General features: G+C 39.8%; 1 protein-coding gene across 7 annotated transcripts in view; it reads right to left on the bottom strand.

The window, feature by feature from the left end:
- Positions 1-14,484, bottom strand: part of WDFY3 (WD repeat and FYVE domain containing 3) — a 173,662-nt gene that overhangs the window by 67,129 nt on the left and 92,049 nt on the right. For 6 of the 7 annotated variants that reach the window (XM_061350991.1, XM_061350994.1, XM_061350992.1 and 3 more), the window contains 6 exons: positions 12,423-12,506; positions 6,692-6,869; positions 5,468-5,682; positions 3,376-3,488; positions 1,719-1,950; positions 184-284 (listed from right to left, as the gene is read on the bottom strand). In XM_061350991.1, the coding sequence (XP_061206975.1) occupies positions 184-284; positions 1,719-1,950; positions 3,376-3,488; positions 5,468-5,682; positions 6,692-6,869; positions 12,423-12,506 (923 nt within the window). The remainder of the gene's footprint in view (positions 1-183; positions 285-1,718; positions 1,951-3,375; positions 3,489-5,467; positions 5,683-6,691; positions 6,870-12,422; positions 12,507-14,484) is intronic. The other variant, XM_061350990.1, reaches the window with a different exon arrangement.

Here is a 14,484-nt window from a genome sequence, read left to right as displayed (position 1 = left end):
CTTTTCATTGACTTAGGGCCAAAAAGCAATGGGAACACACACAAAAAAAAAAGACTTAAGAAATTCTCAATTGTGAGTGTATAAGATCCAACATCATACTATCACTTCACGGCTAACAAAAAAGTATAAGAGAACTAAACACTGGATATAAAACACTGCTAACAGTCATACTCGAGCACTTACCAGTTCCAATTCCACTGACAACTGCACCATCAATAAGTCCTGTTGTAACAGCATTATTTGTAGGTGCATTATGAGGAGCCAAACTTGGCAAGAAAAGGCAACTGTTAAACAGAAGACCAGTAACACATCAGAGTCTATTAAAGTCAATATAATCGGAGTTCAATTCAAACTAACTATAGCAGAGAAAAATGCATCATAAGCACACCATCTCTCTCCTTGATTGCATTTATGAAAACTAGAAACAAATTGTCAAGATTTCTTTGTGAAGCTAAACTACCTCCAGTTCAAAGAGCTTTGGCCACATATGTCTTTGTTGTAAAGGCGCAAAGACTTATGCTAATGTGGCTCCACAGCACAAGGTGTTCTGTGAGTGACCATAACTTGCTTCAGTCTTTGGGACGTTCTAGGCTCTCAAATAGACTGGCTTAGGTAAATATTAAAAGGATCTGGTAACTGCATACTAGTGTCCTTATTTTAAGTGCGTAAGCTTTCACAGTAATGTTACAGTTCACCAAACTAGCTGTTTGGTCCTTACAGGAGCCAGTGATGCTGTGGACACAACGGAAACAGATACGAATATGTCCCTTAGGTACTAAAAGATTGTTAAGAGCCCAGACAATTTCAGTGACAAGCCTACCCGAGCTCAAGTGAATCCCCATAGGAGTTCAGCTTCCAGTTTGTATAAATTATCAGAGACAAAATGATTGCTCTTCCACTTGATGAAGAATCATCATTTTGTTGACATTTACACTTCAGCAGGCTTGTTTAAGTACACTGTAGCTGAGCTGCCTGACAGAACTAGAAGTTATTTTGTTCTCATGTAAGCTATAAAGAGTTAACTTAACCGCCCATCTTGAAAGCAACAGCAGTCCATGGCTCTGGTCACTGTCATCCTTCTTTTGATTACAGCTCTCATTATGTTCTACTTCCTCCCTTTTGAAAATGAAAGCACCTCACCCAACAAGTGTTAGAGAAAATAGTAAGTAAAGGCAATACTGGGTGCTAAAAGAAAAAAATAGTTAAGCAGTATATTTAGATTACGCCTCCAGTTTTTAATAATTTTTTTCCAGTTTTTTGAACTCACATAGCTGCCTTCTCTGTTTTACTTGTATTTCCAAATTGCCCATTTCCACATTTCCAAGTTCTGCAGCAATTTTAAGTGGGCTTCAGAACATATAGGCCATCCAAATGTTGCACATAAATCCTAGCAACTAATCAGTTTCTACAAGGGTATGTTGGTGTTCCTTTATTTTAAAAGGCAGGTGAAATCCAGAACGGAGAGGGTGCTATCAACGTTTAGATACATACCTACTTCTACATTCACAGATGGCAAGCAAGCATTTGGTTTCAAGGCATTAATGAATAAGAGTGGAAATTTATGTAGCTTGAATTATTCCTTTCCTTCCTACAAAGAATTCATTTGTTTCTGGTTTGCAAACAGTCCATTAAAAATTACAAGTATTTCTCTGAAAGAAGAAAGTAAGAAAATGATTGTGCTGTGCCCCATATTATTGGAGAGCACTGTAGGACCTTACCCAAACCCTTCAAGAGAAGTGTCAAACTCAATGAATGCTGGCGTAACTGATGATCCGTGAAGCCTGATATCATGTGGGGTTGTCATGGAGACCAAACACTTCACTCTCGTCAGGGGTACTGTGCTCCCTTCTGCTGGCTTGAGCAGGCTCTTGCTTATCCGATAGTGGCTGTCTTCATGCAAACTGAAGACACTGTCAGAACCCAGACCTTCCATTGAGGTAACCATGCTATCTACAGTAGAAGCCAAGAAAGAACACAGCATTGCAAAAGGCAGGCATTTTCAGGCTATTTACTCATACTTTTCAAGTACTGTTTCTAGTGCAATAGCTGAATTGTCAATCACCAATTGAAAATAAATAGAAATAAATATCCCATGCTTTGGAAACTATCAATTTCCTTTGTATTAGCCTTTACTGAGACTCTCCTATGCTACAAATCAGCCAAGCTCTAAAACTCATGGGTAACAATAGTAAAGAGCACATGTGGAAGAGAGGTTTGGATCAGCAGCAATCTGATGGTTACAGACATTCAGTGGAGTTATCAAACTGATTTATTGAACGACTGGAAAACAGATGTAACTTTCCAGTGTGAAAGTCAGAGCTGATGCATAACTGCTGACTGAATATGAATTCTATCAGACAGATGTACTCCCATGACAGGATACCACCCAAAAATACAATGAAAATTTCCACTGCGTAACCATATGTCTGTGTATCTATAATCTAGGAATATAGTGAATATCCTATCAAAATTCATTGTGAATACCTTCCCACAGTGTTATTTCCAGGACTAAAGCTGAAACTCAGTTGTTGTAGTGTCACCTCCTCCATTTTTTTAAAAAAAGCTAATGTAAGTCTATCCTTTTTCTTTAAAATGTTTAAGTTACCATGTGATCATAATTCAACACATGCTGACCACATACTATTACAGATTTCCAGTACTAAGAAAATAAACACATTAAAAGTGAGCAATGAAGTAAACCCCTGTGAATATTTACCATGAAAAATTAATGAATGGTTAAAAAGGGGCTTCTGAGTTTTAAATAATTGAGTGGGTATTCCAACTCCAGTTTCTACCTCTTTAATAAGAGAAATAATTACTACATTGAGATTCTGCCAATTACATAAATTGTGCTTTTGTTTCTTTTTAATTCTATTTCTGTTTCATTATTAGTAATGTTAATAGCCACGTTCTTGAGTTTAGCTGAAATAAATTAAATTATGCGTTACTGTATGAATTTCAGTTATTTTATCTGACACCTTACTGAACCCATGAGACACGTTATATATATTTAACAATGTGATGTTCAAATGAAAGTATCTGAGAAAAATATTTTTCCTTTTACTGTTAAATACTGCAAACATAGAATATATTCAAGACTTAAAAGCAAGCTACTATCATACTTAATAGTTACTGTTCCTAAAAGTAAAAGGAGTTATAATTACCTCTCTGGATATATATTAAATACAATTACTATATCCCCTCTACTTTTAGAACTTTTACCAGTCAAATTGTTATAATGATTTCACATTCATACAAAGCCAGGGCTAAGTTAGGTTTTTACAGATGTGCATCTACAAATCTTATGTAAGTGTGCAACTGGGGGATGTCAGTTAAAGCATTCTTCTTGCACATTTCTAGCACTACAGCACCTACTTCTCATTTCCGGTTCAAAACTCAGTGAGCTGGGTTTGTGCACCCGGTACTGTTTCAACAGCTTTTTGTCCCAAGCTCCACAATTCAAAGGATTTCCCAAGCGTAAAAATTCCCTAAAAGAGAATAAAAAAAGATTTACAAATAATTTTGTTTATTTATTTGCCTAAAATGACACCAAATTTAACACCATTTTTAAAAAAGACAGTAACGGTAATAAGCTCAGCTTTTAACTAATTAACGCATAATTACAAGAAACACATTTAGACCATCTGAAAGTTTTGAACCCATGATCTCAAAAGCTGACATCAGAAAATTTTATAAAGCTCCCAACTTCCTTTTCTTAATTCCAAAGACTTAACAAGAGGGTGCCACATCCTGCAGGAGAACGTCAGGACACTCACTGATGCAAATTCAGCAAGCTGAACTCATGTGGAAAGGCAGATCATAGACTGATGTAAGTGACCTCAGCTTTGTTTTCATCCCTGTATCTTATTTGGCTCAGGGCTCACTACAGAGCTATTAACATCTCTACTGTCCTGGGTTCAGCAGTAGCAATCATTCTTCTCGTTAGTAGCTGGTGCAGTGCTGTGGTTTTGACTTTCAGCCTGGGAACAGCGCTGATAACACCGATGTTTTTAGTTGTTGTCAAGTAATGTTTAGTCTGACCAAGGACTTTCTGAGTCTCATGCTCTGCCAGGGAGGAGGGGAAGCTGGGAGGAAGCAGAGACAGGACACCTGACCCACCTGGGTTGCTCAAACTAGCCAAAGCGGTATTCCATACCACAACACATCACGCCCAGTGTATAAACTGAGGGGAGTTACCTAGAAAGCCCAGATCACTGCTCAGGTCAGGCTGGGTATCAGTCGGGGGGTGATGAGCAGTTGTATTCTCTTCCCTTTTTTATTTCCCTTATCATTATTATTATTGGTGGTAGCAGTAATGGTTTTGTGTTATACCTTTGTTACTGGATTGTTCTTAACCTGTGGGAGTTACATTCTTCCAATTCTCCCCCCCATCCCCTTGGGACTCCTGGGGGGAGTGAGCGAGGGGCTGTGTGGTTCTGAGTTACCAGCTGTGCTTAAACCATGAGATTTAACTATAGATAACTGTAGTATCTATATCTACAGTTACCTAGGCTATCAGTATCTACGTTTGTGATGCGACTACCAGCAAGCATGCTTCTTTGTAGCTGTGTCACAAGTGATTCTGCATGTCACTGAAGTGAATTGAGCAGCTGTCCTGGTTGCAGGTCAGCCAGTCAGATACCCATAGGAGATAATACAATTAACTTCCTTATCCCAGCATCACAGGATAGTTTGGGTCGGAAGGAACCTTTGAAGCTCATCTTGTCTAACCCCTCTGCTGTGGGTTGGCACATCTTTCACTATACTGGGTTGCTCAAAGCCCTCTCCAACATGAGCTCAAACACTTCTAATGATGGGGCATCGAAAGCTTCTCTGGGCAACCTGTTCCAGTGGTTGTCTCGACTCTTATTGTAAAAAAATTTCTTCCCTATGTCCAATCTCAATCCACACACTTTTAGTTTAAACCCTTGCCCTGGTTCTGTCACTGCAGACCCTGGAAAAATGTGTCTTGTTTTTAATAAGCCCCTTTTTATACTGAAATACCACAAAAAGGTGTCCCCAGAATCTAGCAAGCAATGCAACCATCATACAATTGGGTGGGTATTTAACAAATGGTTCAAAGTATGCTCATAAACTTTTCAAGCTTGATTTTCTAGTACTAGCATAGATGTACAAACCTACTTGCATGAACATGCAGAAAGATCAACCTTTTAAAGCTACTTATCCCCAGATATTTCCAGACAACTCTTCTATCACATTCTTGCATTTCCTTCTCGCAAACTGAAGTGCTAAACAAAACTGCCGGCCTAAAGCTTTTCCAGTCTAAGGTATTTAACATTGCACAGAAGAGTCAAGGAGTCCATTCTCATGTTTCCTCTTCCTGAGGACCTAGCCAAGAATGGCATTTTTGATAGCCTCTCAAGATTTGCAAAAAGAAAGCAAGCATTTAACTTCAATCTCTGTGAAAAACACCAAACAGATTTCCCTTCAATGCTATTGCTCTGACCTCAATACCATCGGCTGCAGTGCCTGGGATGCCAGCCTTTCAAACATCCTTTGGAGTGGAGGATGCAGTGAGTGGTCCTCGTCAGCCAGAGCAGCGCTGCATCTCTGCAGAAGCCGTGCATGGAGCCCAGCTTCACACATAACTTGCTGATTTCTCTCTGTGTGAACTAGAGACTGGAGGATATTTGCCACTGCCAGCTGGAGATCTAGTGCATGCTGAAATAAAGAAGAGCACACAACTTGAGAAGACACAAGCTGAGAAGGCAAATAAATGAAAGCTCTTATGCATAATAATGAAAAGGAAACTATCATTAGGAATAAATACATTAAGCATCCTATACTTAAATATATGTGTATATGTGTGTGTCGGGGGAGGGCATGTACATGTGGTGTGTGTGAAGAGACTCTTCCATCTCTTTACAGAAAAGGGTAAGTTATATGATTATCATGATCACTGTAAAGAAAAAAATTCAGACAGTGATAAGTTAAACTAACCTCTACTTTTCACCAGCAGAAATGAGTTCCCTGTTCTTCAGGGTAGACATCTCAAACAAAAAATACTTACCCAACTTAAAAAATGTCCAACAAAACCTTTATACAAACCACCAGTAGAGGTTTTGGCTTGGGAATTGTACAATGCAGGCAGTACAATTTGTAACCTAGAACATATTCCCGCTATCTCAAACAGCACATATACACCAAGCTATAATGTCCAATCCTGTTTCCTCCTCATTAACACCTAATAGGTCAGGGAAACATGAATTAACCATACTGCTTGGAAACTTACTTGATGGCCATATAAGACCTTTCTTTAGATTTACATTGTTGCCAGGAGGTTGAAAGAGACAAACAAAACAGTCTGTGAAGTAAAATTTCTATCAGACCTCTATGTCACTAGTTATTCATATCAGAGAATCATAGAATTTGGGTTTGGGTTGGAAGAGATCTTAAATATCATCTAGTTCCAACCCCCTGTAAACCTTCCACTAGGCCAGGTTGCTCCAAGTCCCGTCCAACCTGGCCTTGGACACTGCCAGGGACAGGGCAGCCACAACCACTCTGGGCAACCTGCTCCAGTGGCTCAGAACCTCAACTCTCTTGGTCTGTAAAACGTATTAGTTCCTCAGCAAAAAAAAAAAGAGGACATATTCAGTTTTCCTATTTCCCATAGCCATCCTTTTTCACAGTCACTCTCAAAGCTTAAGACAGTAAAATTTTTTCCTACCTCTGGGTGTGTAGCTGATCCAACAGAGGCCAGAAGATCCAACATTGCGAGCATAGCACCAGGGTGGATAATGACTGCATCAGAGCTTTGTACAGACGTAGGTCCTGTTTGGAGTTTCACATCAGCTATGTTTTTCTGAGGGCAAACAGGAAGTGTTGAAACAGAATGATATGCATGCCTGCAGGATAGAAAACATCCCATGGTTACAACACCCATCTGTTATGAGCTTTGAATTTTTCAAAGAGCTGTGAAGTTGAACTGGGCTATAGATATTACTGCCTTCTCCTCCCTCAGATCAAGCGCTTTCCTCTTCTCAAACCTGTTGGACATGTTTCCCCAAACACAATCTGTAATTGTTTCAATTTCCCAACTATGTTTGAATTCAGAAGTCTTTTTCCCCAGGTGCTACAGAGTTTGAAGGTTGCCTTTATTGCTTCCCTCTTTTCAGTCTAGTTGCAGTGGCAGCACACAGCAACACCAGCATGCAAGCTACCACTGTGCCTCTTCTAGGGAATGAATAGGTTTCTCCCCATTTGCTTTTCATTAACAGCTGATTATAAAAAGGGCTACCACAGAACCCTTGGCAATCTCCAATTAGCCTACAGGAATAGAAAGTTGGTCTCGGTGTATATTTGTGCCAGCAGTCCATATGCTCTCAGTCCATGACTGCTATGGCAATTTAGGTTTACAGTAAACTGCTTTAGTCAGATCCAGGGAAAACAGGCTTTGGCACACTGGCTTAGAAGCAATCACTTGTGCTGAGAGCTGTAGACACGTTGCTCATTGAAACTCTGAGGTATCGGCTTGATGCCATTCTTCTTTCAGCACACACAAACACACACAAACAGCATGAGCAGCTTACTGAACATATGCTTTCAAGATGGTACATTAGAAGCAAAAGATAGCTCAAAAGACTCATGCTCACCACAGAAAAAATCTTCCCAAAAAACCCAACCAAACCGATCCATATTCTCACAGTATTTATCATATATGCTTATTTGTAAGAAGAAACAAACTATGTAACAATTTTTCTTGAAGAAATATTGCCTGCTGTTTTACAAGCAAATACAGCTAAAAATGATTCCCTTCCTTATTAGATCACCTGAAAAAGGGATTTCTTCTCTCCTGTTCTCAATGATAGAGGTCTACCTAAGTCCTAACCCTAATAGAAATAGCACTTAGAGACTCACTGTGCCTCACCCATTAGGCACTTCCAACTAGGAAATCTGCTCCTGTGAAAAACAGGACATAGATAGGAAATGAAGAAGGCTGCAAGTGCAATTCTGTCCTAAACACCTTGAAGGTTACATCTCAAACACACACAGACCGCAGAAATCAATGTCCTTATGGGGGAAGGCTGAAGCAATGGGTTACTTAGCCTATGAGAAGACACTAGGAAGCATAGCATGATCTTCTGGTGCTGGCTGGAAAACGGGCTGGATAAATAATGTTCCAGCAAAAGCATTCCTATTGAAAAGACTCATGGCAGATCAACAACTGGCATCTGAACAATCCAATGGCACTTCTTAAAAGGCCATTTTTGAGGAAAGATAAAACTACTGATGCTTTACTTATTCCAATAATATTTATAGAAACATAAAATATTATAGCAATGCTATTGTAACCAATCACATAAAAAAAAATCTTACTAAATCAATTTTCCTAGTGTTTTTAGAATCTCTTTAACCATCAATTTCCTAAACTTCTCTAGCAGACTCACCGATTGAAACATCTGGCAGATATAGGAAGGCTTCAAAATACTCTTTTAAAACTAAAAGGAATTAAGAACAGCAGAACCACCAGTAACAATATTATAGAGAGATGTTATCTCAATCTTTTTGTCTGTTGTAAAACAGACTGAAACACAGGCAATTCTCATGCAACCAACAGCCCTCCTTTTCAGCCGAAGAAGAAAACTTCTACTTCTTTCCAGTGACACCTTAAGTGTCTCAATGCAAGTTTTACAGCATATAGTTTAGAAATAAATACCCACTTGAATTTAAGAATGCTCTTCAGTCTAGTAAAATTCCACTCCCCAACGCATTCTTGAAGATCAAGCTTCTGCCCACTTTCAAGCACAAATTTTACCTTTAACATCCTGAGCTGCACTATCACATTCACCTCATGAGGTAAACTGTGAGAATATAACATGGTTGTATACAGGGAAAACCTAATAAAAAAACCAAGTCATTGCTCAGTATGATTCATGAACAAGCATGTGATCCTGGTCCCAAATGGCTTGGACTTCAACACACTATACAACAGACTGAGAAGGGGATATAGTCAAGAACAGGCGATTTGCTTTTCTGTTAACAATCTAAGCTGTGTCCTTAGAGCATGTATTACTGAAAGTTTTTCACATACTTTTAAAATACCTTCTAGGTTTAGTTTTTCCATATAAGGTGTACTTGCATCAAAACAACAACAAAAAGCAGTTCAGAAAGCTTTCTCTAGGCAGGAACAAGAAAATAGACCCTACAAAATCCTGCCAAAGAACTCACTGAATGTTGCAGATTACAAAACCTGCAATAAATTAATTTAGCCATGCTTATACATTCTTTGTATGATCTTTGCATGACCAAACAACACAGGGCTCTCTCCCTCAGGCACATCTCTTACAAGTTAAAAGGCAGAAAACCAGGCCACAGCAGCAGTAGAGATGCTGGGGAAGCAAAGTAAAGGAGAAAGAAAACAGTAAAAGAACAGCAAACATTTCCCTCAGAAGAGTCAGCTTCAACAGAATCTGACCATATCTGACAGTTAAAAAGAGGAAAAAAAGAAAACCAAATAACACTGGACTACAAAACCCGAACTGCTTATTTTTGAAAGCAGGAAGATCCCAGGTACTGGCACTGAATTCACTAGGAATGACAAACATGATGCTGAACAACTGTGAGAAAGTAGACAGCTGATCAAACAGACTTTTTGAAAGCCCTAGCCCTGTCTATTTTTTAATTGAAAATAGTCTTTTACAAAAGAGATCTGAAATGTAGCCCAGACCAGCATAATCATTATTTCTGTCCACTTTTACTTTGAGTCTTACACAATTGTTATTAGGCAAAGGCCTTTTTTTTTGTTTGTAAAGATCCAAGTCAAACATGCTCCTTTATCTCAGAAAGTACCCAAATTAATATACTAGTGCTTACCTGAATTGTCCAAAGCACCCCACAGGGATACTGACCTTTTAAGCTATGCAATATTAAAAAGGAAGACTAACATAACCATTCATGCACACATTTATTTATATTTTAGTTACCAGGCTGCATCAACTACCCATGCAGTACTCTTTTGCTCATTACACCCTGAAATCAGCTCCTGTTTGGCAGGCACTGGACGGGTTCTGCTTTGCATACCCATATGTTTGAGTAATTAGAATCATAGAATAGTTAGGTTGGAAAGGATAGTTAGGGTTGGAAAGGACCTTAAGATCATATAGTTCCAACCTCCCTGCCATGGGTAGGGACACCTCAAGCTAACCCATCTCACCCAAAGCTCTATCAAACCTGGCCTTGAACACCACCAGGGATGGAGCATTCACAACCTCCCTGGGCAACCCATTCCAGTGCCTCACCACCCTCACAGTAAAGAACTTCTTCCTTATATCCAATCTAAACTTCCCCTGTTTAAGTTTTAACCTGTTACCCCTTGTCTTGTCACTACAGTCATAGAATCATAGAATAGTTAGGGTTGGAAAGGACCTTAAGATCATCAAGTTCCAACCCCCCTGACATGGGCAGGGACAACTCGCTCTAAACCATATCACCCAAGGCCTCGTCCAACCTGGCCTTGAACACTGCCAGGGATGAAGCATTCACAACCTCCCTGGACAACCTATTCCAGTGCCTCACCACCCTAACAGGAAAGAATTTCCTCCTTATATCCAATCTAAACTTCCCCTGTTTAAGTTTGAACCCATTACCCCTTGTCCTACCACTACAGTCCCTAATGAAGAGTCCCTCCCCAGCATCCCTATAGGCCCCCTTCAGATACTGGAAGGCTGCTATGAGGTCTCCACACAGCCTTCTCTTCTCCAGGATGAACAGCCCCAACTTTCTCAGCCAATCTTCACATTGGAGGTGCTCCAGTCCCCTGATCATTCTTGTGGCCATCCTCTGGACTTGTTCCAACAGTTCCATGTCCTTTTTATGTTGACTACACCAGAACTGCACACAATACTCCAGGTGAGGTCTCACGAGAGCAGAATAAAGGGGCAGGATCACCTCCTCTGACCTGCTGGTCACGCTCCTTTTGATGCAGCCCAGGATATGGTTGGCTTTCTGGGCTCCGAGCACACATTGAAGCTGGCTCATGTTCATTTTCTCATCGACCAGCACCCCCAAGTCCTTCTCCACAGGGCTGCTCTGAATCTCTTCTCTGCCCAGCCTGTAGCTGTGCCTGGGATTGCTCCGACCCAGGTGTAGGACCTTGCACTTGTCATGGTTAAACTTCATCAGGTTGGCATCAGCCCATCTCACAAGCATGTCAAGGTCCCTCTGGATGGCATTCCTTCCCTCCAGCATATCAACTGAACCACAATGAACCGTCCCTAATGAGGAGTCCCTCCCCAGCATCCCTATAGGCCCCCTTCAGATACTGGAAGGCTGCTATCAGGTCTCCACGCAGCCTTCTCCAGGCTGAACAGCCCCAACTTTCTCAGCCTATCCTCATACGGGAGGTGCTCCAGTCCCCTGATCATCCTCCTGGCCCTCCTCTGGACTTGTTCCAACAGTCCTACGTCCTTTCAGGTGAACCTGAGCAGCCATGCTAGTTACCCCTGGGAGAACAGCAAAATGTAGTAAAGGAAAGATCAATCCATAATGCTAGAGATTAATATTGTGAATGAAGCTGTAAAAAGCCTCCACAGAAAACAGTCACAGAATGACTGTACTTTCCACACATGCCACCTACACCTCAGATAACCCAGAGTCTTCCAAAAGTTGTTTTAGCCTTCAAAAGTGAATGCCTGCCTAACCTGCATCTTCAGATAATGAATGGCTACCCCCTTTCCTACAGGCCCTAGGAAAAATCTCCTTTTCATCATTTGCACAGGCCTGTAAGTCACACTGTAGCTGTATCAGTAAACATTTTTGTTTTTAAAGAGAAAAAAATAAACTAGCACACATGAGGATGCAAAAATAGTAGCTTGGTAAGGAAAGTGGGTACTAGGATTTTTTAATTGTGCCATTTGTGCTTTCTTTCCAAGCCTTTTAATTTAGCTTGCCTCTACATCATTTGGCATTCAAGTACTGACAGGTTCATTCTCAATTTTTAATTCTTTGCAATTACTAATAAATGAGCACCTTCACAAGCCATCCACCTTCCTACTGAAAGTACCTTTTCTTGAAAAATTACTCAAGCAAAAAAGAAATTCTGCTGTATTACTTGATTTACTAGCACAGTCTGAATTTCTTTGAACTGCTCCTGAAAGTGCCATTTATACACGCCTTAGATCATTTCTTATACTAGACTTTATTTGGTTTTGAATCATGAACTTAAGTGTAGTGCTTCAGGAGTCTGGAGACACCTCTAATCTCATCCATTAACATCACTACCTAGGATTCACTATGAAATACACCTTTACATTTATTTTATCCAGTAAGTACACAAGTGAAAAAATACACTTCAGGAAAATAGCAGCTTGAGAGGAAAGAAAGAGAAAGCACAAACCAAGAAATACAACAGTGAGAGAGAAATCAGAAGGAAGATCAACTTCTCTTTGAAGGGTCGGTACCTTTTCCTGGACAAAGCTGGCGTACCCCAGGGAGAGGGGAGAGAAGTCTCATTTGTCAGGCAAGGAGGGATCTGTTCCGCACGACTACAGACAAAACAGACAGGGGTAGGACAGATAGGTTAGAGAAGAAACCAGAGGCCATAAGCTTGTTAGTTTTACCAAAGCACAAAGAAATTCATTACTGGGATCCATTCTTCAGAAACAACACAGGCGACAAAGGACACTGATGAACAACACATGTCAGGTAAACACAGGCATGCAAAGTGTGTACTTGTTTCATTGCATGACGCTGCAGTGCTTGCTCATTACTCTGCAAAGGTTTATTCATATGATCACACTCACAAAACAGAACATCTTCCAATGTTAAACAGTGAAAATTGAGAAGTAAAGCCTCAGTAAATTAACAGCTACCATGTAACTAACATGAGTAAGAAATAAAATCAATGTAAACTTAACAAACAATGATGATCCAAAACTCTGAGAAAAAAAGGTAGGATGCAGTTACTGAAGATGAGAGAAAAAAAAAGGAACTTAAAAATGTATCTTATACACCACCACCACGGGATTTACTTACCCCATTGATTCCTCATACTCCAGTTAGTCAATGTTATATAGTATCTACAATGTATTCTTAATACACATTTTCCTTACCCTATCCGAATCTTTAATAATACTTTAAAATTCTACCAAGTAATTTCTGTGCTTGGCTTTTGTTAGGTTTGGAGGGGTTTTGTTTGTGTTTTTTGGGGGGTGTGGTTTGGAGGTTTTTTTGGTTGGTTGTTTTTTTAAACAAGAGAAAAGCATTAAGATTTGCTGCTTTGTTGGCAAAATGTTCATTAACAAACCTATGAAGTTTGCATTTTACTAGTCACTTAGCTTAAGAAGCCTAACCAACTGGCAGCTCTATTAGTATCTCAACGTACAGAGACAATGCTTGGAAAAATCAGACCCTGTGTTATACGGAGTGGCCCATCTTATTAAAACAGTGTCACATGCATTAAATAGCTGGGGTGCAGAAGCTCCAAGGTCCCAGAGATGAAGCTTAGGTCTGTGTTTTACTGTTTTGTACTCCAAATTCTGGGAAAGGACTACTGCAAGACAAGCCTATTTTCAATGCATACTTCAGTAAGTTTTGTTGTAATTTTGAATCAACTTTAAGACACATATTACTGTTCATTTCAAATCTCAAGTGTAACTTAAATTCTAGTTGTTTAACTCTATGTCTCACAGTTACAGACTACCCAGAACTTTAAAGAATGTGCCAATCCATCAAAACGTTCAGTCTGTGCATTTAGTAAAGAGGAAAGGAGGCTGAGGAAGAGACCTTAGCACTCTCCACAACTGTCTGAAAGGAGCTTGTAGGAAGGTGGGTGTTGGTCTCTTCTCACAACACACAATTGGACAAGAGGAAATGGCCTCAAGTTGTGGCAGGGGAAATTTAGATTGGATAGCAGGAAAAATTTCTTCACAGAAATGAATGTCAAGCACTGGAATAGGCTGCCTAGGGAAATGGTGGAGACACCATCCTTGGAGGCATGCAAAAGATGTGTAGCTGTGGCACTTAGGGACATGTTTTAAGTGGTGGACTTGGCAGTGCTGGGTTTACAGTTGGATTCAATGATTTTAAGTGTCTTTTCCAACATAAATGATTCTATGATTTTAAATCCGTCATGATATTATCTAATTTATTAATTTAAAGTCCCATATAAAAGGAAACATGAAGTTAAGGTGTGAGGTTCAACAACCAATTTTTCATTTGACTTAATAAAAGCATAAAAATCTAGTAGTTCCATATCATAAAGCAACCAGACATTTTGCCTATCAACCAATAGGTTGCTTCAAGACATCATATATAATAAACTGACACCTGTCTTAACTGCTGCTGTGATGAAAACATTCAACATCAGAGAGAACACTGCATACCCTGGAGAATGCAAGCAAGCTAAGTTAATATTTGGTCAGATGTTGACACCTTATATTCCTCTTGCTAGAGTGAAGGAACAAAGAAATAGATTAACATGGAAACACAAAAGCTTGCAATGAACATATCTGAAGAAAAATA

This window comes from Neopsephotus bourkii, unplaced genomic scaffold, assembly GCF_033783945.1.
Source record: "Neopsephotus bourkii isolate Nb327-2 ecotype Australia unplaced genomic scaffold, CSIRO-AGI_Nbou_v1 NB_547, whole genome shotgun sequence".
Lineage (NCBI taxonomy): Eukaryota > Metazoa > Chordata > Aves > Psittaciformes > Psittacidae > Neopsephotus > Neopsephotus bourkii.
This window is presented reverse-complemented; position numbering and strand designations above follow the sequence as displayed.